Source organism: Podarcis vaucheri, assembly GCF_965113315.1.
Source record: "Podarcis vaucheri genome assembly, chromosome: 6".
NCBI classification, from domain to species: domain Eukaryota; kingdom Metazoa; phylum Chordata; class Lepidosauria; order Squamata; family Lacertidae; genus Podarcis; species Podarcis vaucheri.
The window spans coordinates 6,901,821-6,928,634 of NC_138764.1; the positions used below are offsets into that span (position 1 = coordinate 6,901,821).

The 26,814-nt window shown below is 44.3% G+C and overlaps 1 protein-coding gene across 1 annotated transcript; it reads left to right on the top strand.

Annotated features, from left to right (window-relative positions):
* Positions 1-193: 193 nt before the first annotated feature.
* On the top strand, positions 194-26,025 carry KLHL20 (kelch like family member 20). The gene is made up of 13 exons (XM_082226909.1): positions 194-368; positions 1,755-1,841; positions 3,602-3,667; positions 4,521-5,094; positions 8,868-9,026; positions 10,632-10,726; positions 12,932-13,047; positions 17,601-17,784; positions 19,020-19,163; positions 20,353-20,486; positions 21,220-21,428; positions 22,328-22,434; positions 24,158-26,025. The coding sequence occupies exons 3-13, from the start codon at positions 3,645-3,647 to the stop codon at positions 24,240-24,242; spliced, it is 1,830 nt and encodes a 609-aa protein (XP_082083035.1). The 5' UTR covers positions 194-368; positions 1,755-1,841; positions 3,602-3,644; the 3' UTR covers positions 24,243-26,025.
* Positions 26,026-26,814: the final 789 nt, after the last annotated feature.

Genomic DNA, 26,814 nt, shown 5'->3' on the forward strand with positions numbered 1-26,814 from the left:
CCCCTTTCCAGCTCATCCCCCCCTCCTCGCCCCGCTTTTTCTGACCTCTTCCTTCGCGCCGCAGCGCAGGAGCGGATGCCGTCGCCATGGCAACGGCGCGGGAACTCCCTGAGGCCGGAACTTCCGCGCGGCAGCTCGCCGTTCCCGAACGGACACCTAACAGGACCGGGCGGCTTCCGGCCGGCGGTGCACCCGGGTTTGGGGCGGGGGGGGGCTCGGGGGCGGGGTGTGTGCGCTGCGTGCGCGGCTCCTACTGGCAGTTTCCGGGACCAGCAGGAGCTGCGGGAGCCGCTGCGGTGCCGAAAGAAGCCGGGAAGGACCCTTCGAAAGGCCGCCCGCCCCCCGCCGCTCCCCGCCTCCGCTGCGAGGTCGGTTCCCGAGTCAGCCGGGGCGGAGGAGGGGGAGCCGGGGGGGCGTTTGCGAGGAGGGGCGGGGGGGACGCGTACAAGAGCCCCTCAGGCCAAAGGTCCGCCGGTCCCGGGGCCTGCTCCCTTCCAGCCGGGTGCTTCCCCCGTCCACCCGTCTGCTGGGCACGGAGGCAGCAGCTCTCTTCCCCTGGCCCCTGGTATACTGCCTCCGAACGTGGAGGCTCCATTTAGCTGTCGCCGTTGATGGACCCCCTGCCCGCCCGCCCGCCGTGGATCTTGTTTGTTTGTTTAGTCATCCCGCAGACCCGCTCCTGGGCCAGAGGGGGGAAGGTGAATGGACCCTAGAATATGTCAGCTGGTTTGAGGTGGAGAAAATGGAGTTTGGGTGACCAAGCTGTAAGATGGACTTGCAGCGGGTGAGGGCGGGGATACAGGGCGGCTGCATCGGAGCAAGGAGGCGCTGAGTACCAGGGGAGGCTTTAGTCCGTGGGATTTATTTAGTTACTTTGTTTTTTGGCCTTCGAGGATGCATCAGTTTGGATCCTGGGCTTTTAGAAGATTTGCCTTCTCTGACAGCTTCCCAAACTTCTGCAGTGATTGGCTGCATAATCCTTTACATGCCTACGCAGAACTAAGTTCCATTGAATCAAACGGGTCTTGCTTCCAGAAATCAGTGGATAGGGTTGCTACTTTAGATGGCCTGCACACGTCAGTCTCTTTGGGAATCTGAGATTCACTCTGTTGGTGCCCAGTTTCAGCATCCCATGGAGGTTATCTGATATATTTTTGGCTAGGAATGTGGAATTTACAGCCTGCAGGCCAATCTTGGCCCACCGGGGGGGGGGTCCAGTGAGGAGGTCATTTCCCCCAGACCATGCCCACCCACTAGCAGCTGACATCACTGCTGATGGAAGGAGGGAACAGAGGTTAATTCTGCACTGGTGGCATACCCTGTTCCCAGTAGGGAACAGGACCACACAACCTAGGCAGCAAGATTTAGTCCCTGCTTTTCGGCCTTTTTAAACCAATGGTATTGATTATTTAAAGGCAGAGCACTGAGAGACTTACATACCTGTGCAAGGGATTTTAACAGGTGGATGGGACAACCTACCTGTTAGTCTTGTGATACCCTAATCACATGTGATTGACAGGTGGGTGACCCCAACCACCTGTCAAGTTTGTCTTTGAGGCCCAATCCTAATCAGGATCTGTCCCTAGCCCAATTTTGGGGAAACCTTGATTTTTCCAGGGCTGAAAAAGTGCTAGAATTCTATTCTGCAGGTGCTGTTTTGGTATAGAATAGGTAAAGCATTTCAAATTCTTAGGTGTTGTAATCTAACTTTTAGGAACCTTTGTGGTCACTCATCAATTTCTTTTTTTGTCCAGTCCTGTTGATCTCAATGGATAAAATGAATAGAAGGCAGGGATTCTTGATTATTCAGGGCTTGTGAATTACCTCAACTTCATAGCAAGGTGAGTGACTGTAAACATAGTTTGTTCACCATTCTCTGTTTTCTTTTAATATAAGTTATGATAGCTGAAATGCTTTTTAATGTTTTAAAAACCATAATTGGACGTGGTACTTTTACTTTGGATATGGTAATGGATAAGTATAAAGTTCTGTTTCAGATAGACTCTGCCCTGATGTTCTGACTACTAGATAAGGAGAGTACTGTATATAATTTTTTTTAATCCTTTTTCTAATAACTGTTCCATTGTACTTTTATATTGGCAATAGTATTGCATATAACAGCCAAATTCTTGTAAAATAGACCCCTTGGGGATACGTATTAGGAATGGGGCTTTCCTGAACTGCCTGTGTCTTCCGTGGGACTGCAAGTTGGTGGCCTTGTGTTTGGAGTATCAGACTGACTCCTAGGAGAGCAGGGTTCAAATACCCATTGCGTCATGGAGTTTTCTGGGTGACCTTAGTCCAGGGGTGGCCTATCTGGTTTGTCGCCTGAGGCAAAATGGGAAGGTGCCACCCCGCATGTGTGCCACCCGCACCCCCTTGCTGCCCCTGCCAAACCCTTGCTCACCAGGGGTGCACAGTTGTGATTGCAGTGAGGTCTTGCAAGAGGGTGCAGAGGCCTCCGGAGACTCTTGTGTAATCTCGCCAGAAGCCACCGCAGCCCCTTCTCCTCACTTCTCAGCCTCAGTTTGCCTCATGGACAGACCAGCTCTGCCTTAGACCATTCACCATCTCTCAGCTTAGCCTACCTCAAGGTTGTTCTGAGGATAAAATTTCGACTAGATGACCCTTGGGACCCCAGCTCTTTGATTTTATAGTTCTATGTTGTGTATATTATGGGAATGTTTATTTTACTTTTATGCCTTCCTGCATCTGGCAAGGGGGTGCACATTTTCACATGCCACTTTAAGCCACAGTTAAGCTTAACCTTAGTTTAAAAGTGAAATCATACTGCACTAGTGCATGGAGAAAAGATTCTCCCTCACTAAGGAGAACTAAGACATGGTTTGGCTTAGTGCTTTGTCAAAAGCTGTATTCATGGTTTGCCGCTTCCAAATAAACCATGAGCTGTAAGCAAAAAACAAACCTTGCTTACAGCTTGGAACCAAACTTGGAGCAAGATAAACCAGGAGCCTGGGCTTGAACCATGGCTAAGTTTCCTGCAGTGCAGCAGCAGAGGAATGAAGCAGCCACAAACTTCTCCCTGCATACCAACACATGGTGCATTCACCTTTAAATCACAGTTAAGCTTAACTGTTTAAAGTGACATGCGAACCAGGCCAATATGGATGCCAAATGGAAGTAAAATATTAGGCAAGCTTGGTAATTTGAACATCTTAAAGAAGAATTGCCTGAGAAAATTCTAATTCTTTTTTTTAAAAAATCTGCATCAATGAAGGCAGGGTAGAAATGTAATAAATCGTAATTGTGTCTAATGGGCTTACTCCCTGGTCTGTGTATTTAGGAAAGGAGACCTCTGTTTCCTCTCCTCCCCCGTGTGCCGCCAAAAACTTCTCTGGAGGGTCTCTGGGGAGCTAGAGGGGACAGAAGAGGAAACTCCATTGCACACTTTGGAACTCTTGCAATGTTGGAACTGCAGCATGAAGACTAAGTTATACTCTTAATAAACCTATTGCAGCAAATAGATGGCTAACCTAAGTCAACTGATTTCATTGGATTTACTCTATGCCCTGATTATACTCCTCATAGATTACAGATCAGTAGAGTGGATTGTCACACACTGTTTCATTCTTTTCTTTAGCACTGGCACAGAAGTGTAGGTTGAAGACTTCTCTTTGCAGTGCATGGACGGAAAGCCAATGCGCAGGTAAGATGCAGAAAGAGAAATTATTGTAGGTTAAATTCAGACATTAAACCAAATCATGGTTTATACTAATGACAGAGAAGAACGCAAACCATGTTTAAGTTATGTATACACAGAGACAAGAATGATTTGGACTTTCTTCTCATTTTCTTTCTGCTCAGTACACCTGTTTCTGTGGTGCAATTACCTCTTGAGATGGGAGTGATAATTATAACTACAATGGTACCTCCAGTTGTGGACGGGATCAGTTCCGGAGGTCCAGTCAGATCCTGAGGTTTCCGCAAACGGAGGTGCCTGATCCCAAGGTTTCCGCAAATGGAGGTGCCTGATCCCGAGGTTTCCGCAAACGGAGGAGCCTGCACACATGCGGCACAATAGAGCACTACTGCACATGCGCGTGCAGCGAAACCCGGAAATATACTTCCGGGTTTGCCGTGTGCATATCCTGAAGGATACGTAACAAGAGGGGCACGTAAGTAGAGGTACCACTGTATTCATTAATTCAGATTTCACAGCACACCATAGTTAGCACAAATAACTAGGTTTTGGCGTGCAGACTGAGCTGAGTCAGTGCTTGGCAATACTTGCTGTTAACAATTTTTAAATCGCAAAACTCAGCGGGTGGTGGTGAAGCTAAGAGTTGCATTAACTACAGTGGTACCTCTGGATGCGAATGGGATCCATTCCGGAGCCCCGTTCGCATCCTGAGTAGAACGTAATATGCGACTGAGCGTGCACGGGTCGCATTTCGCAGCTTCCGCGCATGCGCAGCACAGGACTTTTCTTCTCTTTCCCTGCCCACCGCTCTGTGCCCCCCAAATTGCCCATTAGTATCACTGGTATTTTCCTTTTCCAGGTGTGCCAGTAATCGAGCAGGCGAAACAGGAATGGATGTAACGAGCCGCTGCACTCTCGGAGATCCCAACAAGCTCCCGGAAGGAGTGCCACAGCCTGCTCGCATGCCTTACATCTCAGACAAGCACCCCCGGCAAACCCTGGAAGTCATAAACCTGTTGCGGAAGCACCGGGAGCTGTGCGATGTGGTGTTGGTTGTGGGGGCCAAGAAGATCTATGCCCACCGGGTGATCCTCTCAGCTTGCAGCCCTTACTTCCGAGCAATGTTCACAGGGGAGCTTGCAGAGAGCCGGCAAACGGAGGTGGTAATAAGAGATATTGATGAAAGGGCCATGGAGCTTCTGATTGACTTTGCGTACACATCCCAAATCACGGTGGAAGAGGGCAACGTTCAGACGTTATTGCCAGCTGCCTGCCTCCTCCAGCTAGCTGAGATCCAAGAGGCCTGCTGTGAGTTCCTGAAGAGACAGTTGGATCCTTCCAATTGCCTTGGCATCCGAGCATTTGCTGATACCCACTCCTGCAGAGAACTTCTGAGAATTGCTGACAAATTCACCCAACATAACTTTCAAGAGGTAAGTGGTCCATTTGCCTCTAAGGCCCGGTCTACATAAACAAAGGAATCTATACCACTTCTGAGCACTCCTCGGCATTTTTTCCTGAACTGTCCCTGCAGTTAGAAAATCACCAAAACAGGGAAAGAGTTGGTCCTAGAACCTTGCTTCTTGATAAGTAAGGTTTTTTTAAATAATAATAATAATAATAATATGTGGAAGCATTCCAAACTGGAATCCTCTATATACAGGCTGAAGTTCAATCCATGAGTCTATCTTGCATCATGTGTGTCTTAACTTTGTTTTTGAGTAAATACATTAATTTGTGCACTTTCTTCATATTTTCCAAAGCAATTAACTGGCTGTCATCTTTGATGGGGCCTCATTGATGATAGAAACACAGAAAAACTTTGATATGACTGCTCATAACATAATTTCGTGTGTGGTGCAATATGGCCTAGATTTCCCTGCACCATAAAATCTCTGTCTACCAAAATTCTTCCCTTGCATATATAGACCAAGCTTGAAACATCTTTGCAAGCCTTCTCACATTATGATAAACCTCTTTCCCCTTTCTGATCAATGTTAATCCATAAATCAGCAAGCAAGGATGGCCTTAGAGTAGCAGGAATGCACTTTCTTGAGAACGGTTACAGATTATCACTGTCTTGGGAGCATCATTTGAAAAATAAGACTTGACAGCTGTCTTGCTCAAAAATGGCAACTAAACATTCCATTTTGGCAACTGTAACCTTGGTTTAAGGAGCCATTTGGCCCCTAGCTTATATATCTGAGTTTCTAATACTGCTTGCTGTGATACTACATAACTGGTGCATGGATTAGACATAGGTTGCTTTTCCCAGCAGGGTTCAGGGTAAGCAATTACGTAGCTTGGCATGAGGCCATCTGCAAAATGTATGATGTAAAGTGTTAAAAATCTCAACCAAAAATCAAAACCCAGTCTGCATCTGCTTGAATTAGCCCACTGGTGCAGGACTACCTGCTCAGATGTAGCACTGGCACGCACACCTGTGCCATACCGAACTGAATTCATCCTATAATCATCCCATCAGGTGTCAGTTTCTTCCTCCTCTGTGCAGGGACAAGTAGGTAGGGGAAACAGGGTGTATATCAAGCTACTGGTGGTCTCTATTTGGGAAATACTTCTCAATGATAGATATTGAAATAATTACAGACAATCATCATCATCATTATTATTGTTTATTAAAATTTGTGTACTGCCCTTCATCCAAAGATCACAGGGTGGTTCACAAGATAAAAATACTAAATGAGAATACAAAATACATGATAAAACAAAAACAAATTGCATTGTTAATATCCCACAAGCTTTTTCATGTAATTTTTGTCTGCTTGGCAATCTAAGCCTTCATTTCAAATGCATTTGTCAGTGTTTTCCCAGTGACTTTGGTTTTGGGGTTTTTAAATACCAAAGTATATCAATATTTCCCCCGTTTGGTCAAGCCATAATGGTATGTTTAAAAACAAAAGTAATATTTGTGGTCACACCAATATTTTCCCCATCCATGATATTTTCAGATGTGTCCATTGACTTTACTCATTTTTTACTTCCCGTAATACGTTATCATGATTATGCTTTTAAAACCTTCCAAATTCTGCGATATCCACATTATGAGATATTTACTCACAATGTCTTTCTGTGATATTTCATATTACTCTATTATTTTTTCTTTCACAGGTTTATTCATATTAAAACGCATTCATTCAATTTTTATAATATTAGTTTTATATCCTGAGCGCTTACTAAATCCTCTGATCAAGTATCACAATTTCTTGGATGCTTTCTTAGAGTCTTTTACAAGTGCTACCACATCATCTGCATATAAGTTAAATTCTTGGCCTGTTGTTATCCCTTTAACTGTTCTGTTAGATGTCAAAGCTTCAAACAGTGCTATTTTTCTGGAAAAAGATGTGCCAGAACTCATCATGAACACCTCTCTTGTTCTCTTAGAATGGCAGTGGCACCACCTGAGAGGTGCTGGCTGAGAAAAAGCCCTGGCTTCAGATATAAGATTGACCAATACAGCAAATGACAGTGGAAGGGGGGGGGACCATATTGTGGAGTTTACGTGAGCAAGAAATTGGATTGTCTATTAGCAGATCACTTGGCTGTCTCCATGGCTTCCTTCAGTGTACTTGAGTTGCTTGATCTAGAGCTGTTCTCATAATTGCATTGGAGGAGTGTTCTGGTGAAAGAAAAGGCTGTTTCCGAGATATGATCTATAGCTAATTTGGCCCTTCACATGCTAGATTATAGCTGTTGTTTCTCTTTCCTCCCTTTTCTAGAGGTTATCAAAAATGAGCTTGCATGTTTTAAGCCAGGGGTCAACAACGCAAGGCCCATGGGCCAGAAGCGGCCCGCGGAGGTCGTTTAACTGGCCCGCGAGCTGCTCTCAAACCCAGTTGCCCACTCAGCGCAGTGCGGCGTGGGGACTCGCTTCCACGGCGCCGGAAATCACGTCTGCGCACATGCAGACACCGGAAATTGCGGGCACGCACACACAGACACCGGAAATCATGGGTTCACACGTGCAGATGCCAAAAATTGTGCATGCGTGATCCAGCCCACGGAGAGATTTCCATGGGACCAATCTGGGCCAGGCAAGATAAACCTTGCTGACCCCTCTTTTAAGCAGTAGGTTTCTCTTGTTTTAGCTGCTTGGGTTGATGCCAGACCCACCAAGCCTGAGCATAGCCAAGCAGTCACAATATTTGGCCCAAGCAGACAGCAAAAGCAATAGACTGTCCAAGTCCATGGTGAACTGTATGTGGATTGGTGGTTCATAAGATATGCAGGCCTCATAGAATCACTTTTGTGATTTCCCTAAGACTCAAGCGGCTATAGAAATTTCCTACAGTTCAGTTTGATAGGCTTCAAGGGGCTTGTCCAGTCAATGTTCTTTCCTCTGTTTCAAATGTGAGAGTCTCTCTGATTCTTCTCGTATCTTCTGAGAAACTTGCTTCCTCCCAGAGCCTAGAACAAATTTATTAACTTGTTTGCAGCATGTCAGAGGCTTGTAATTCATGCTAGCTAAGTCCTTGGCAGTTTTTAGGAGTCTCTGGTTCCCTCTGAAGTGCATTTGCACTCATGGCCTCTGTGTGTATTTTTAGAGAAAGTGAGCAGAACAGGGGTGGGATCAAATAAGCCCACCCCCTTGTCCTGAGATGCTCTTGTATTCTGCCTCAAGCCTAGGTCAAGAAGGCTTTTTCAGATTTATCTGCAAAACAGTTAGTAATTTTATCCGATACTTTTTGTTCTGGCTTTTGTCTGTATTACAGGTGCAGCTGCTTTAATAGCTAAGATTCCTCATTCATGTGTATAACCCTCCTATCCACCCCTGAATATGGTTTCTGTTGACTTACAAAATGGGTAATGGAAGGCATAAATAACTTGGTACATTATTATTATCAACCGCCTTTTAGGGTTGGTTGTTGTTATTTCCAGATTACAGATAAGAAAACTGAGGCTGCAATGATGTTTGGCCCAAGACAAGCTCATAGCTGGCAAGGATTTGAAATGAAGCCTTCTGTAGTCAAAGCAGCTCAGTCTATCTACTGGCCCAGCCTAACCTAACCTGTATTGTTATTTAAAAGTTACCAGTATGTTGCTTTCTGAGGCTTGTAAAATGCTTGTACCAAAAAACTGAGAAGCAGAAGGTTTCATTGGTGAACAGGACTTTGCACCTGCAGTTCATAATGCTTGCTGGTTGCTTGAAGAGCTTTTCATGACTCTGTATTCTTGCATCTCTGTGCAGGTGATGGAAAGTGAGGAGTTCATGCTGCTTCCAGCCAATCAGCTAATTGACATCATATCCAGTGATGAACTGAATGTCCGGAGTGAAGAGCAGGTGTTCAATGCAGTGATGGCCTGGGTGAAATATAGCATTCAGGAGAGGCGACCTCAGCTCCCCCAGGTGACCTTTGGATTACAGGACTTTTCTTCCACAAGGACATGCATGCTGATGGGACTTTGCCAGGACCTACTGGCATTCATTTACTTATAGCATTATCAATCATCCATGACAACATTAGCAAAAAAGACAGGTTGCTGCACCAAAGACCTTACAGGGAGGGAGGAGAGGGGAGAAATATCAGTTCCCACTTTAGCCTTTTACTTACGGAGCCATAAGAAAAACACAGACTTGTTCCTGTCTTCCAGTATTCTGGCCAATGCATTAGGAAGGAGCACTTGTCACTTACCTCTCTCTCAAATTGTATCAAAATACTTTATTAGAGCTATTTATTGGCTTTTACATAACATTCAGCTTCAGAAGCAGCATCCCATTAGATACCAATTGCTGGGGTGTAGCCATGGGAGGCAACCACTGCCTCCAAGGTAGTTTTCGGCTTCCCAGGAGGACCTATTGGCAGCTGTGGGAAACAGGATGCTGGACTAGATGCCATGTGGGGGCTTTGGCTGGCTTGAAAGTGCAGAACCCTGCTGAAGTCAACCCTTTTGCAACAAGGGCTCCTACCTTGGCGGTTTTTAAGCAGAGGTTGGATGGCCATCTGTCATGGATGCTTTAGCTGAGATTCCTGCATTGCAGGGAGTTGGACTAGATGACCCCTGGGTCCCTTCCAACTCTACAATTCTATGATTCTGTGAAAGGCAGGAAGTCATCAGGGGTGAGGGACTGACCTCTTCTCAAAAACAGAAAGTGCCTTCACATACCCAAAGGTGAGGCCCTTTCCCAATTGTTCTCAAGGGGAGAATAACACAGTTCTGCATTAATTTGTCTAATCTCATTTTAAAGGCATGTAAAGTAGTGGTCATCACCATTACTTGTAGTTAGTCCTCTAAATTGATCATGCATTGTGTAAATAAGTGCTTTATTCTGTCTATTCTGAATCTACTTGCAACACATCATGATTTCAAGGCATCAGCCAGCAAAAGAGAATCTAACACTGGTTTTGAAGCAGCTTTACAAACTTACAAAGCTTCTGCTAACTATAGCTTGATGTGATGACAAGCCATGGTTACGGCATCACATCATTTCCAGAGGCTGCTGTACCATAGAGACAGGAGTAGATCTGGAAGCTGAGTGAGAAGGTGTTCTAAATAAGGGTGAGCAACAACTTTCTCTGCAGAGAACTTTTGGTTTGAATAATTGGTGGATGGGATTGAGGGGGCAAATAGTGTCAAAGCCACCTCCCTGACTCACCCCCGCTTCCAATCACCATCTGTTTTGCAGCAACACTCCTGCCAGCCGTTGTGCTGGATAGCATTTATTTCCCTCATTGCATAGCAGTGCTCAGAAATTGTAGAAAGCTACCAAGATCTGCTGAATCGTCATCTAGTTTGTCCACTGCGAATAGGGTGGCGAAGTTGGGGTGCCATTTCATCTCGGCCCTAGAGTTTAGAAGCCCAAACCATGTTGAGTGAATGGAACATGTTGGTTTTTTACATCTGATAACGTGATCTTCACAGAAAACATTCCCATAACTTCTGGCATATACTGGGCGCTCTTCAGCAGTGTGGTGCCCCATCCCACGTCTGATCCACTGTCCTTGATTTGCAGGTGTTGCAACATGTGCGCCTGCCACTGCTCAGCCCAAAGTTCCTGGTAGGCACAGTTGGTTCTGACCCGCTCATTAAAAGTGATGAAGAATGCAGGTAAGTGGCCACAGTACATCTACATTTTGAAAGCCAAAAAGTCTTTGTCCGTGAGATCTTCTGTCAGAACTCATCTTTTGGAAGCTTGACTATTTTTTGTGTGTCAGACTGCCTTGTTAAAAAAATAACTATCATAAAATGGAATGTTTAAAGTGCCCTTCTAGGACCTGAAATTAGGATGTAGCATAGAGAGGTAAGGGGATAAAAATAGGTAATGGCAGTATCTTCTGTTGGCAAAAAGGAGGTGCATGAATATTTCATTCAGTTGCACAAATTTATTTAATAAAAATATCACTTTCCTTCTCTGTGGCTCACACAACAAAAGCTGATTCTAGTAGATCCCTTGAGGGATGCAAGAGTCCACCCTATCTTATTTTCCACTCCTGACAAAATTATGTCACTTCAAATGTTGGATTATTTTATAACTTTCCTGCTGCCTTTCTTTCTAACATGAAACTACCATATTTTTCGCCCTATAGGGTGCACCGGCCCATAGGGCGCACTTATTTTTTTTTGGGGGGGGGGATAAAGAAAAAAAATATTATTCCCCCCCGAGCCCCAAAGAGCAAAGAAGCCATGACAGCGAGCAGGATGGATCCTGCTAGCTGTCCTGGCTTCCTTTTTAGCCTCGGGGTTGGGGGTCCGGGAGCAAAGGCGAGGTTGTGCAACCTCATCATCGCTCCCAGAGCTTTCTGTCCACAAGCCTTGGGAGCCCGGCGGGAAGTCCCGCCGGGCTCCCAAGGCTTGCGGATAGCTTCCTGAAGCCTGGAGAATGAGAGGGGTCGGTGTGCACCGACCCCTCTTGCTCTCCAGGCTTCAGCGAAAGCCTGCATTCACCCCATAGGACGCACACACATTTCCCCTTCATTTTTGGAGGCAAAAAAGTGCGTCCTATAGGGCGAAAAATACGATAATTGTGTTTCTGCTCTGCATATGGGCATTATATCAGACTGTAGCAGTAGCCCATAGGGATGATGGCAGTTGTAGTTCAGCAATATCTGGAGGGCCACACATCCCCCATCCCTACTATCATGTAAAATGCTTTCTTTCTAAAATGACCAGTTTATTATAAAGTTAGACTGTCTTCCTATAAAATATATCTTCTGTCACCAGCATCTTTTGTTGGGGTGGGGTTGAGAGATTCTGAAAAGCACAAGCTTCTATGAGCCCAGTATATAAAAAGATTATTATTCAGCTGTACAGTTGACAAATTTAACTGGTACAGCATGATTTGTGGAATCTTTACTGTAAAGTAAATCCCTCCAAGATCAACAACATTTTGCCTGTGCAAGATTGCAACTTCCATCAGGCATAGGGAACCTTTGTGGCCTAATGGGCCAGATCTTTATCTCCCCCACCCTGGCTGCCCAACTTTGACAGCTGCGTGAGACCACCGACCTGTCAGTGATCTGATGTCTTGTGATTGATAGATGGATTGTCCCTCCCAACTGTTAAGAGTTGGCCCTCCGGGGAGGGGGGGGGGCAAACTGCCCAAGCACATCATCTAATGCAGGTGGATTGATTCCTGCTTTCTGTCGTGTTTTGGCATGGCAGATGGTTCCTCCTGGGAATTCACTGGCTCACCTGAACCAAGCAGGGTTGAATTCCCCATTCAGTACTGGAGCTGTATCTCTACCCAATGTCAGATATGATGTCAGGGGTGAGCCAGGTGTAAGGGGTTTGGGTAGGTTGACTAATCAAACATTTTTAGCATGGCCTGATAAGTTAACATGCCATGGGGGTGATGTTTGTTTTTTCAAGAAAATTGCATTGCTAAATCCTGACAAGTCAATCCATTTACCGTATTTTTTGCACCATAACACTCACTTTTTTTCCTCCTAAAAAGTCTGTGCGTGTTATGGAGGGAACGCCTACAGGTGGCATGCCTACGGATTTTCCTCCTCTAAAAACTACGGGGGTGTTATGGTCGGGTGCGTGTTATAGAGCGAAAAATACGGTAGTTAGCAGAATGTTGCGACTCACCTTCCACTTTTAAACATGGCTGCTAATGTTAATTGTGTTGCTGCTTTTCAGCAGAGTTTTTAAAATGTGTAGGATAAGAAATCAAAATGTTATATTAAACTGTGTTTGGGTTTTGATTATATAACAAATTACAAATTGTGTCTTGTTTTGGAGCAGTAGTTTTTGGTAATTTGCAAAATGATTGGATCACAGTAAAAAGACTGTATGGCCTTTCCTGTGCAGGGACCTAGTGGATGAAGCTAAGAACTATTTGCTATTGCCCCAAGAGCGACCACTGATGCAGGGACCAAGAACTCGACCACGCAAGCCTATCCGCTGTGGGGAAGTACTCTTTGCAGGTACGTAGGTATGACTGTAGACTTGGTCAGGGAGGCAGGGCATACCATTTTTGGTCAGCAGTATAGCAAGGCAGCGAGGGCCCTCGCTTTGTCCCAGGCAATAGGATCTCTGACGGTTGTAGTGGGCCACCTTTAACTTGAGGGAGAATTGACTTATCTAAATGTGTGTAACCTAAAACTTCAGTATAAATATACTGTATTTTTTGCACCATAACACTCACTTTTTTCCTCCTAAAAGGTAAGGGGAAATGTCTGTGCGTGTTATGGAGGGAATGCCTACGGGTGGCATGCCTACGGATTTTCCTCCTCTAAAAGCTACGTGTGTGTTATGGTTGGGTGCGTGTTATAGAGCGAAAAATACGGTATATGCGGTAAAATCCAGGCTGAGCAAAAGTAATGTGTTGGAGAGAGAGGTTTGGAAGAGATTCTACTCTCCAGTGGGGGGTTAGGCAAAGTGATGATTGCTCCAAGCACATTAAAACTTGGTTAGTTTGCATCTGCCTTATCCACCATTAAACAAATGTTCCCCATGAAAATACTTAGGCTGGAATGAATCATAGATCCTTAGATTTCCCAATGAGTGAATGTTTTACTCAAGAGTTTCCAGAAGTTTCAGCAAACAAGTCTCCATCTGCTGGCAGTAAAATAAAGATGAAAAATGGTTCCAAACATCTCAAAAAGTAAAGGACTTGGTTTCCTTACTCTTAGCAAAGATGGGTTAGCAAAGATGCAGACTATAAAGTTGCCCTTTTAGATAGAATCAGTTCACTTGCAGAATCAGGCCACATGGCTTCTTCCTTGTTCCAAGAAGCAGAAAGTGAAAAATGGGAGGGAGAAAACAAAAGGCTCCAGGGAGCCTTCTAAACCGTCCACCCCTAAACTCCACCCCAACTGGCAACCCGAGTTCAGGTTAACCCCTTCATTGACCCAGAGCAGAGGACACACACACACAAAAATAAAAGTAAGAGCAAAGCAAAGAAATGTAGTAAAAAAAACAGGAAGATGAAAATAATAAAGGAATGAAAAAAAGAAAAGAAGGAAATGAAAAGGGTTTCCGATTCTCCATCTGTCAGTTATATATATATATATATATATATATATATATATGAGAATGGTATCCAGGTGTTCCTCCTTCTGCTAGGCGATCTTTTTCCAGTCTTCAGATCCAGACATCTCAAGTTCATTCATTTTTTCTTTCACACAAAAGTCTAAAAGAGGTTCTCCTATTACAGTGGCACCTTTGGTTACAAACTTAATTCGTTCCAGACGTCCATTTTTAAGCCAAAACCGTTCTTAACATGAGGCGTGCTTTCGTTAATGGTGCCTCCTGCTGCCAATGCATGACTTTCGCTTGCATCCCGGGGTAAAGTTCGCAACCGGGAGCATCTACTTCCAGGTTAGCGGAGCTCGTAACCCAAAGCGTTCGCAAGGAGGACGGTACGTAACATGGGGTTCCACTGTATTACACAACAACTCCAGTGTTGAGAAGCAATTTACTCACATTGGTCTCTTTGCTGTGGCCATATATTAAAACAGTAATCTATAGTTACTTACTGTATATTCATTAATTCACATCCAGTTTCATATCTTCCATTCCCATTTCCTGTTGGTCATGGTTTTCCATCCTAATTTAGAAAAAAGGTCCATTTCCTCTTCCTCCATTCTTTTCCCTCTTAAGCCCATTCCAAATTGTACACAGAATCCTTTTTCTCATCTTTCTCTGGCAGCTCAGAATATTTCTTAATCTTTCTGTCCATGGTTTCATTCCACTCCTCCAACATCGTAACTCCACTGTTTGGCTGTTTTACTCTTCCAGTACCTGTGTGAAGATCCCCTCCATTTCACCACCTACTACCTCCTACCACCATTCCACTCTCGCATTCTGGCAGTCCTCCATCAATATTATTCTCCAAAGGTTCTGTGTCTTCTTTAGCCTCATCTTTTTCTTTTCTTTTTAAAATAATTTTTATTAAGTTTCATATTACCAAATTAAACACATCAAACCAATTGATCCAAATTATAACAATACATATCATGTAATCCAATTATTTTCCAAATTGTAAATTCTTTTTGTGGGGGGTACCCATGCTTCTTGATCGGCAGGAGTCCAATCCTCGAATATTTTCTGCTACTTTCATATTAAGAATGATATTTCCAGTCCCCTCTTCTCAATCCTTATCATTACTCATTTTCCTTTTCCTTCACCTCCGAATTGCTCTGCAAGTGGGTTGAAAAAAACCAGTCTTATTTGTAGTTCTGTGTGGACTTTGTACTGCTCTCTCGTAAGTTCCAATAGTCCAGGCATTTCCACTCAAGCAAGCAATCGCCATCTTGTCGTTCCAGTGAAATACAGTCTAAAAGCTCGCTCTTTAACTTTCCCGACCTGTTGCATCATAAATTAGTCTTTTTCCAGGAGGGCTGCCCCTTACAGTTCGCAATCTCATCGAAAGTAATAAATCTTCGGCTCGCCCTTCCCAAGACCAAACCTCCCTGCAACACAGATCTCATATCCAATCTCCATTCTAACTGCGTCACAAAGAGAGCCCTTCTTCTATCCAAATCCTTTACAGAGTAAAACCTTTAAAATTATTATATTATATTATTCCCACACAGTTCATTTTTAGTCCCATTTGCCAATTAGTTGCTGCGACAGATCTTCTAAGAGGAGGGGTTATTAGTTAATCACATAGAGCAAAAAAAGATAAAAGTCACCCCCCCTTTTCAGTTCCGTTGCACTCCATTCCACATACCAGCTTGTCTGTAGTTTGATGTAATCTTCCGTCTCAGTCTTCTTCATTTCAGTGGTAAAATTGTTAGCAGATAAAAACCTCCTGCCTCTCTTGAAGTATGTGCGTTATCTTTCACCATTTTTTTTCTTTTAAGTAACGCAACTAGTTTCGCTCCTGGAAGTAGCTTCGGAGGAGTTCCGAGACCCGCCAAGGGTTGTGCACCCAGTGCCTCACCCCCTCCTTCTTCCGAACTCGGGGGTGATTTGTGGCAACAGCAGGTGAAAGCTGCATCTCTCCCCCCTGGAGAGATGTTAGGGAGACTGATTTACTCCCCATAATCAGCCTCTAATTACCTCGTGCGAGCTGGATAGATGTTAATATCCGCCATCTTCCAAGGCGCCCCTAGCGGCCCCCCTAGCCTCATCTTTTTCAGGTCCATTTTCATTCACATTTTTATGCAGTTCAGCTGTGAGCTCTTTCAGTTGCTCATCCAGTAGTTGCTGCACAATGACAACAGTCAGTGTCCAACCGTATTTTTCCATTACTGAGTGTTCTTGGTCTTACTAACAACTCACTTTCCTGAAGACCTTACAGTCTTTTCTCTAAGTCAAAGCCCCCTGGCTGCTTATCACAGCTCATTCTTTTCTCACAGTAGCATAATTATGTTAATTAGTTTCACTTTGCAACCAGCACTTTCAGCAGAGGGACAGAGGGTTAAAAATCAAATACAGTAAATATTTCTAACAGTTGGAATACCTCTTAGCTGTTTAAAAAACAGGCAGCCCTGCTTAGGGAAGCTTTTAATGTTTAATAGGTTATTGTATTTTAGTGTTCTGTTGGAAGCCGCCCAGAGTGGCTGGGGGAAACCCAGCCAGATGGGCGGGGTAAAAATAATAAATTATTATTATTATTATTATTATATTATTATAAAATATGTGTTTTAAAGGTAAAGGGACCCCTGACCATTAGGTCCAGTCGTGGCCGACTCTGGGGTTGTGGTGCTCATCTCGCTTTATTGGCCAAGGGAGCTGGCATACAGCTTCCAGGTCATGTGGCCAGCATGACTAAGCTGCTTCTGAACCAGAGCAGCGCACGGAAACGCCGTTTACCTTCCCGCCGGAGCGGTACCTATTTATCTACTTGCACTTTGATGTACTTTCGAACTGCTAGGTGGGCAGGAGCAGGGACCGAGCAACGGGAGCTCACCCTGTCGCGGGGATTCGAACCGCTGACCTTCTGATCGGCAAGCCCTAGGCTCTGTGGTTTAGACCACAGTGCCCCCCACGTCCCGTTAGGCACAACCAATTAAGACATACTTTTTGTTTTGCTTTCAGCCTTTGAATTATTGTCTCTTCTTAAGCTAGCAGTTGGGTCACATTCCAGATGTATATTTTAACTGGCAGACAGATAACCTGAGTCACAATTTATAACAGTTTCACAAATAATTTTAGAAAAGGGAAGTTTAGCCAACCTTACGTCCCTTAAGACTGTTATGTGGTGTTTGGGCAAGAATGCAATTCCCTCCACTCTCAGTCATTCACCCCCATCCAAGTCCCTCAAAAACTTCTCAGTCCCTTAGCATGGAAAGCAGCCTTTCAGAGCATTAGAGCTGTTATCTCTGTTTTCCCAGAGATAATGTGATAACCAAGTTTTATGGCTTTGCTGTCATTACTTGCCACATAATTGTCTCTGTCCATGGTGTGTTGACAACAGATGTCTAGTCCAGCATTTTTCTTCCCCAGAAGTTCATATTAATGTTAATATAATTATGTATTTTAATTATATCCTGTCATTCCATTGCATTGCATCTCCAACAACTTTCAGTGGGTGGCTGGTGCAGTGGCGATGCCATTTCCAGTGTTGAGCGCTACGACCCTCAAACGAACGAGTGGCGGATGGTGGCTTCCATGAGCAAAAGGCGGTGTGGGGTTGGAGTCAGTGTCTTGGACGACCTTCTGTACGCAGTGGGAGGCCATGATGGTTCTTCCTATCTCAATAGTGTGGAAAGGTAAGTTCTTGTCAAACACACTTTTCTGGTTCTCTGGAGCTTAACTGCTTGCTCTGATTATAGCAATGGATGTTGAATCAGCTTCCTTGCAAGCTGCTATTCCATCTCTCATTTATTTATTTTCTTGGAACAAGAAAGATAGCTTATTCCGAACATCTCAAACCACAATGCAAACTAGAGACTACTACTCTAACTGCAACCTAATACTCCTGCAACCTGTGTGAGAACCATTCCCCACCACAAGTTGCAACCTTTGCATAATATATCTAAAAAAAGATTGATCAAGATCCAAATACTTTCCTAAACAAGCATTTTTTTAAAAAAATTATCTGTACGCATGGTACACTATGCACACCTGTTTGCAGTGGTTCTGGTATCTGGCTCATCATTTGGATCTCTGAGGACGTTGCTTTTTTCTTTTAAGGTTTCCAAGTCTGATTGTCATAGAGATTTCTTAGGTTAGAAACTGAACATGCACACACACACACACACACACACACACACACACACTGCAGGGATTCACTTTTTCTGGCCCTCACTCTCTTATCTAACTTGGATATCAGCCCCTTTTCCCATTAGTGGTGGTGAATTGTAGCCAGACTATGAAGGAGCACATAATCTTTCATTCCGGCTTTAGGCTGAGGGGAAGGAGACTAAGCAGCACCTAGTTTCCCTTCCTCTCTTCCCCAGACTCAGCTTCCAGGTGCACAGCTGAACTGTGGGGAAACTCTCCTTGTCCATGCGCAGGGCCGGGTTCCAGGTGGGTTTTTGTGCCTGTAGACATGGGCAAGTCAGGCACATGCTGCATGCATCCACAACTGTGTTTTTAGATTTTTGGGGAGGTGCCTCTTTCAGCTTTTTCCAGAAGGATCATTTTGTACTTCTATTGACCTCAGGGCTCAGCTGAGCTTCCCGATTCCTCCCTCTTGTGCATATGTGGTGGCATTTTTACTAACACAGCATCAACCCTGTAGCCTAAACATCATAAGCAGAGGGACTGATGGCATGGTGCTCCTGATGCCATGTGGTCTGAAACTTGGGAAAGGAGGTACTGCCTCTGGAAAGAGTACCCCATTCCATTCATTAAGCTGTGTCCAGGTTAAAATGTTTAGCCTCTACTGACATAGACCAATGAGAGGTCTTGAGGGAAGGGCAGTAAGTAATGAGAAAATGCAGAAAGTTTAAGAAATCCAGGTGAAATGACCATAAAGACCTGACATGTTTGCCTTTTCTAGATACGACCCAAAGACGAATCAGTGGAGCAGCGATGTAGCACCCACCAGCACCTGCAGAACCAGTGTCGGAGTGGCAGTTCTTGGTGGCTACCTGTATGCTGTGGGTGGACAGGATGGTGTCTCCTGTCTTAACATTGTTGAAAGGTATCTTTTTAAGGAGTTGGGAGTGGGGGGGGGAGCACTCCCACGCATTCCTATGCACACTGCCAGGAATCTTTTGCTACTGTTATAATGTGTGTCTGTTATGAAACACGTCTTTGCCCTTAGCCTTATGCTCACAAAAAGGAATAAAGGAAGATTGGTTTAGTACATGAAACGAAAGTGACAGTATATGAATGCTGCTTTCAGACAGCAGAGTTAAAATATAAGGAGGCATCAACTCACAGAGCATACACAGCGTGATCTAAAGAGAAAAAAGGATCCCTATCTATCCCAAAAAGCTTAGAGACAGTGAATGTGACAATTTTGCCACAGTACTCATGCTAAAAGTCAAGCGAGAAAGGAGAGGTAAGTTAGCAGAACCTCAGTTAGGGATCAAGAGAACTGTGCCATTCGTTTGAAAATTACCGTATTTTTCCTTCTATAAGACGACCCCTGTTTTTTTTTAACCCAAAATTAAGAAAATGCACTATGCACTTATCTGTGTATAAGATGACCTCTTATTTTAAACTTCAAAAATTTAGGAAAAATATAGTCTTATACACGGGAAAATACGGTATGCTCTCCTCATCAGTAAGCCATACTAGCAAGGCTACAGCATCTCTCACCCACGCCTTAGTCCCCTTGGTCCAGTGAAGCAAAGGGTTGATTCCCAAAATTGTAGAGTGAAAATGAGTCCCTTGCTGGAGCTTTGAGAGCAAGCTAAGCATTTAAAATCTGGGGTTTAAGTACTCTTTTGAGCCAGGAGGATTTTCTGGTTTTTTAGATGAGTAATTAATTAATTATAATTGTCATAATACCTCCCCCCCCCCCATTGTTTAGTTTCCATAAGTTCCTGTCTATTCATTATTTTGTTTACCTTGCCGAGTTTATGGTTGACAGGACATGACCCTCTTGACAAATGAATAACTGGTTACCTACGTATATGTTTCCCAAATCCTGGTTTATCTCTGGTAGAATATTCTGTTGTCTATATGGTATGGAACCCATTCTGTTTTCAGGAGGTGATAATTGAGTTTGCTAGTCTATTTTAAGTATTAAGAGGTCAGGCTATTTACCAATGCCTTCCAAGACACATTTAAGATAAAGACTAGTACCAGGGTTCAGATACTTGAGGGGTATTGGTGGAATTGGTCAGACTTGGTGAGAGAGATGCTTTTGTGTTTTGTTTGAGGTATGACCCAAAGGAGAACAAATGGACTCGTGTGGCTTCCATGAGTACCAGGCGCCTTGGGGTGGCTGTGGCTGTGCTAGGTGGCTTCCTTTATGCTGTTGGAGGCTCTGATGGGACGTCACCTCTGAACACAGGTATCTCCATGCAAGAGCCGTTAATTTACTCTCCAGCTGCTTCTGAGGAGTTCTGACATGGCTCATTTGAAGAAGGTTTTCCTGAGAAAATGAAAGGGCTGGTAGGAGCAGAGTTCAGCTCTGGGTGGCGTGTGTTTTTTTACCAAATTGTCATATTTTGCTAATTTTATATTGAGTAGATATGCCGATGTCTCCATCTGATAGGCAATTTCTCAAGACAAATATTTGAGAACTGTTTAAATCCTAGACTTTCAATTTTCTCATGTAGGATAGCAGTGGCTACTCACCATTATAACTGAATAGCCATTGAAGTTGAATAGCTGAATTTTCTCCAGGTTCAGGGGCAGTATACCTCAGATTTCCAGCTTCTGGGAGAAAATGCTGGGGGCTGCTTTTGGGTTTCCTGGAAGCATCTGGCTAGTCAGGATCATAGAATCATAGAGTTGAGAGGGACCCTGAGGATCATCTAGTCCAACCCCCTGCAGTGCAGGAACGTGCAACTGTCCCATATGGGGATCAAACCTGCAACCTTGGTGATGTCACCACTATGCTCTAACCAACTGAGCTATCCAGGCAATATCAGAAACACGATAGCACAGTTGATGGGCCTTTGGTCTGATGCAACAGAAGAAATAGAAATGAGAACGGGCAATGGCTTCCATTGGTGTTTGGCTTTTCTTTTCTTGTGGCTGTGTTCTTTTGCCCTTGATCCATGTATGCAAATCTTCCACAGTGGAGCGCTACAACCCTCAAGAGAACCGTTGGCACACAATAGCACCCATGGGCACTCGACGTAAGCACCTAGGTTGTGCGGTATACCAAGACATGATCTATGCTGTGGGAGGCAGAGATGATACGACTGAACTTAGCAGTGCTGAGCGATACAACCCCAGAACGAACCAGTGGTCTCCTGTGGTAGCCATGACGTCACGCCGTAGCGGGGTAAGCTGGGGTTGATTTGGCTGCTGTTCCTGCTCAGCTTGAATTCTTTAGAACAGAGGTGGCTAACCTGAACGCTGGATCCAGTCTGCTAAGCTAAAGTGGCCTACCAGCTACTGCAGCTTTTATCTTCCATTTTGAGCAGGAAATATAGCTCTCTGTTCTTTGGAAAGCAATCAGAGTGCTTTAGGATCTCTAAAGAGCAGACAAGAGGGACCTTTTCTCTCCAACCTCTACACCGGGGTGCCCCAACTTTTTTCAAAGAAGTGAACACACATGAGGGCTTGCCAAAGTTGTTGAGCTGTTTTAAGGATTTTGCCTGGGGACATATACTGCCATGGGAGCCAGATTAAGTCGACTGGCGGGCTGAAATGGACTTTGGACATGCCTGCTCAACACTAAGCAGCACAATGCTAAGATTGGAGATAAGCCCTCTGACAGCTCTTTAGATCCTCCAGGATAAAAGGCATTTCCAGTGTTGGAAATGCTAAGGCTGGGTGGGTGTGATAGGGAGAGTGCTGCATGCTTGCATGTTTGGTGTGTGTGCGTGTGCATACCTTGGTTACACCTGTCACTAATATGTGGCCATCAGAGGAAGACTGACCATCAGTGCTGCTCTTAGGCTGAAAAGAAAATTCAGACTTGGAGTGAAGCAATACAATTCTGTCAACTCTGGATGTAGACAGTATGTGCATTGAGATATATAGCCTGACCAATGAACTAGTTAAACTACTTACCTCTTATCCATATCTTCTTCTCAGTTGCTCTTCCACCAATGGAAAAATGTAAATTGTGTACTTGACCCCGCTGAATATCCTTCTGCAGAAGCCCTTGCGTTTAGAACACTAGACTGTATTGCAATACTCCAACTTACACAAATCACTTATTTGGTCATTATCTAGGTTGGCCTCGCTGTTGTGAATGGACAGCTAATGGCTGTAGGAGGCTTTGATGGCACAACATACTTGAAGACTATTGAAGTGTTTGACCCAGATGCCAACACATGGAGGTAAAGTTTAAAGATCATAATTAGGATGCATTTTGTTTTTCAGAAACAATGCCAACCCTTGCTTTGGCATTAAATGATAGAATTTCAGTTCATGCCAGTGTGGTGTAGTGGTTAAGAACAGTGGACTCGTAATCTGGTGAACCGGGTTCGCTTCCCCGCTCCTCCACCTGCAGCTGCTGGGTGACCTTGGGCTGGTCACACTTTTCTGAAGTCTCTCAGCCCCACTCACCTCACAGAGCGTTTGTTGTGGGGGAGGAAGGGAAAGGAGAATGTTAGGGTAGTGATAAAGTGGGATGCCAAATCCAAACTCTCCTCCTCCTCCTCCTCCTCCTCCTCCTCCCCTAGTGCACTTTGATTCCCTCCCAATTCTACAAAAAACCTTACTTTCTGCTTTAAAGTAGGAATCATTTCAGACTATGGTTTGCCCATAAGCCAGAATTGAAAAACCCAATCAAGGGCAGGATTCAACTAACAAGCCCCACCAAAGAAAGTCTGTGCAGTGGGACTTTCCTCCTCTCTTCCCCCTGTGTGCTTCCATTGGCTGTAGGGGTGTGTTAGAAAATCCAGAGCAAGATTGTTGACAGAGCGATTTGGTTGCATTATGCTGAATTCCTCCCAAAATATGGCTTCCAGTGTGGGCTTGAGGACAAACTCCAGCTTGTCACAAAATGAAGGGGGGAAGGGAACAAACAAGTCTGAGTCTTGCTCACATAATATGAAAGCAGCATTTTTATTAAGACCATGTACAGATTCCTATCAATCCTAGGCATCAAAATAATCTCAAGACCTTTTTCATTAATCTCTTCATATTTTGCTGGCCTATATCCCACTATTTAGTAACAAGCATGCCAGCTAATGATTATTCTCATATGGCAATTTCTCTCTCCTAATACAGTGGTACCCCGTAAGACGAATGCCTCGCGAGACGAAAAACTCGCAAAACGAAAGGTTTTTTCGTTTTCGAGTTGCCTCGCAAGACGAATTTCCCTATGGGCTTGCTTCGCAAAACGAAGCTTGCCCCGCAAGCTCCGGGGACAGCGCTTCTTCCCCGCTGTCCCTGGACCTCTTTTGAAGCAAGGGGCGGCGGGGAGAAGCGATCTTCTCCCCGCAGCCCCAGGTCCGGGGACAGCGGGAAGCGCAGCGCGTCTTCCCCGCTGTCCCCAGACCTCTTTTGAAGCAAGGGGCAGCGGGGAGAAGCTGTCCAGGACCTCTTCTGAAGGCGGGCGGGGGGCAAAAGTCTTTGTCCCCCCTGCCTGCCTTCCCAGGGGCTTTTACATCGCCCCGGACAGCGGAGAAGTCCTCCGCTGTCCCGGGCGATTTTAAAATGCCGCCCGCCAGCATTTTAAGATTGCCCCGGACAGCGGAGAAGTCCTCCGCTGTCCCGGGGTTTTTTAAAATGCTGGGGGTGGGAAGAAAAGCCCTTGTCCCCCCCCCCAGCCTTCAGAAGAGGTCAGGGGACAGACTGTCCCCGGACCTGGTCTGAAGGCGGTTTCCATAGGAACGCATTAATTGATTTTCAGTGCATTCCTATGGGAAACCGTGCATCGCAAGACGAAAAACTCACAAGAAGAAAAAACTTGCGGAACGAATTAATTTCGTCTTGCGAGGCACCACTGTACAGTCATTTGGAGAGCATCCATGTTGACTATTATAAATTTGATTCTTGCACTTCTGTAAGAATAGGGGTTAAATTAGAGTAACAAAGTGTGTCTTTTCTTTGCAGACTGTATGGAGGAATGAACTATCGTCGGCTTGGAGGTGGAGTGGGAGTTATAAAAATGACACACTGTGAATCCCATATATGGTAGAAAGCCAATGGGAGAAATCTCTCTCACTCCGAGTTCATTCCTATTGAAGCTGGTCAGCTTGGTGACTGCTGAGCTCTCTGAGGCTCTAGTAAAATTGAGATCACATTTATATTATTCGCTGGTGCCTCTTTCTATGGGACTATAATGGATGTTGCAAGCATTTCCCCCTCCTCTACTAGTTACAGAAAACCAGACCAAGCAACCCCAGGAATATACCTGGAACACATAGTTTTCATTGTCTTTGTCTCCCCGTTCTAATTTTACAATCTTAATGAAGAAACTGGAATGTAATGTTATTCTGAGCAATGAAGACCTCAAGCTGTATATGAGTTCCATCAAAGACAGGAGCCTATTGAGAGGTAGACAATGCATCTGCATAGACGAATGTTTCTCTGAAACATCATTGGCCTTGTTTAAAGAGGTCAAGTCAAAGACTTAAATGCTCCATTTAAATGAATTAGTTGCATAAGAGCCCATTCATTTCAACAGGGCTTTGGCAGAAGATGCTGCTGCTTGAATTTTACATCGCAGTGGGGGAGATTCTATATATGCTGAAACCTGTTCCATTTCATTTCTACCATATTGTTGATATCATGGTAATGTGATTTCCCCCCAAGTAAAATTCTGATGCAGCTTTCTAAATGAAGCTGTTTGTAAGCTTTGGCCTAGTTAAAATCTTTGGAAGCAAAGGGCTAGCCAACAAAATGTTGCTGGCACTGTGGGTCAGTAAGAACAAAGAATTAAAAAAATAATAATACAGTAGTGGAACAAGGAATAGACACATAATAATTTGAGCAATCTACCAGGAAGTTCTCCAGCACAAGCCCCACTGAAGTCAATGTGGAGCACAGCAGAATTTGCGTGCTGCTTCTGTTCATTTCTGTACAGGTTGTGGAGGAGAATGTCTTGGTAGATAGTCTCCCTTTGTATAGACTTTATGCTCTAGTTGCATATGTTTTGTATTTCTCACTGTTAGTGCACTAGTAACGTTAACTAGTGTGACTAAGTACATATACAAGCCTGATTTGGTTTAAAGAACAGAGTACTGTATCAGAAATAGGATACCTATTTTATCTCCTAGTAATAATTTGTACTTCAGAGCCACACACTGACCGTTAGTGAAATGGTATCTACATCTATCTATAATGATGCCTGTCTTGGCACTTTTGAAAGACATGCTTAGAATTATAAGCATTTTGAATTTGTCTAAGCTGCCATCTTTATCCTTAAAGCATAGTTCTGTCTAAAAACTCAGCTGTCACAGCTGTAGCTAAATTAGTGGGTTGTAGGGCAAGGATGGGAAACCTATGTCACTGCAGTTCTTGGTTCTAGGCAACCCCAGCAGACATGGCCAGTGACGGCTGGAGCTAAAGAACAGTTATGTATAACTTGTGTCCTATTCTTGTGGTGCCAAGGAAGCAGCAGAAAGGAAAGCTGATCACAGCATTGGGTGAGGTGAGGTGAGTTGCAAGGAATGCCAATGAAATTAAGTTTTACTGACATTTCCTTTAAGAAGTAGCTTTATTTGTAAACTTCAACATCTTCAATGTCTTTGGGTGGGTGGGGAACTTAACACAAGTGGATTTTCAAGAAAGGGGAAAACCCTTCTTGGCCTGAGAGATGGCATTCTTGTGTTTACATTTTGAACATTTGCACCTTTACAAAGAAAAAGTATTCTGTAAACAATTGTTTACATATCATTTGTGCTTTTTCTAGCATGAGTTGATTTGTATAAATAGTGTTACCTTAATAAAATCATTTGGTGTGTTTTCTCATGACTTAACTGAAAGAGCAGAAGTTGCTGGTTTATCCTTACTTTATAGCTCCCAACTCAAACCCTTTGGGCTAGTAAATTGAAAACAGTGAGCAAAATACCTCTGTATAGCTGTAATATACAGTAAGCCCACAATATGTTGTATTTACTCGAATCCAATGCTCACCTTTTTTGGCCAAATTATGTCGCAAAAATTAAGTTGCACATTAGATTTGATGGCACATTTACATTCACCAGCAAATACTTTTTTAGGGTTTCAAGGTGCACATTAGATTTGAGTAAATACGGTCCATGGGGGTTACATTCTGGAGATCATGTCCAAAGCCCAAGTCATGTCTCGCCAAAGCACATTGGGCTCAGTGGTGGGTGGGCTTGCCAAAGTATATTTTTTGCCCAGCACGTAAAAGCTGAATGCACACAAGTTGTGGGCTTACTGTGGTATCAATTTCATGTGCAGCTGAAGAACTTAAGAGCCTGCTGGATCAGGTGTGTATGGGAAATCTACAAGCAGGATCTGAACATAAGAGCACTCTCCCTTCCTGCAGTTTCCAGCACCTCCAACCATGGAGGCAGAGCATAGCCCTCATGGCTTATAACCACTGATGGCCTTTATCTGCCACGCGTTCGTCTAATCCTCTTTTAAAGCCATCCAAGTTGGTGACCATCACTGATTCCTGTAGGAAGGAGTTCCATTAACTATGGGCAGTGTAAGGCGTTTTCTTTTATCTGTCCTGAATCTTCCATCATTCAGCTTCACTGATTTTTATGGAAGCAGTGGAAAGAATCCTGCAGGTTATG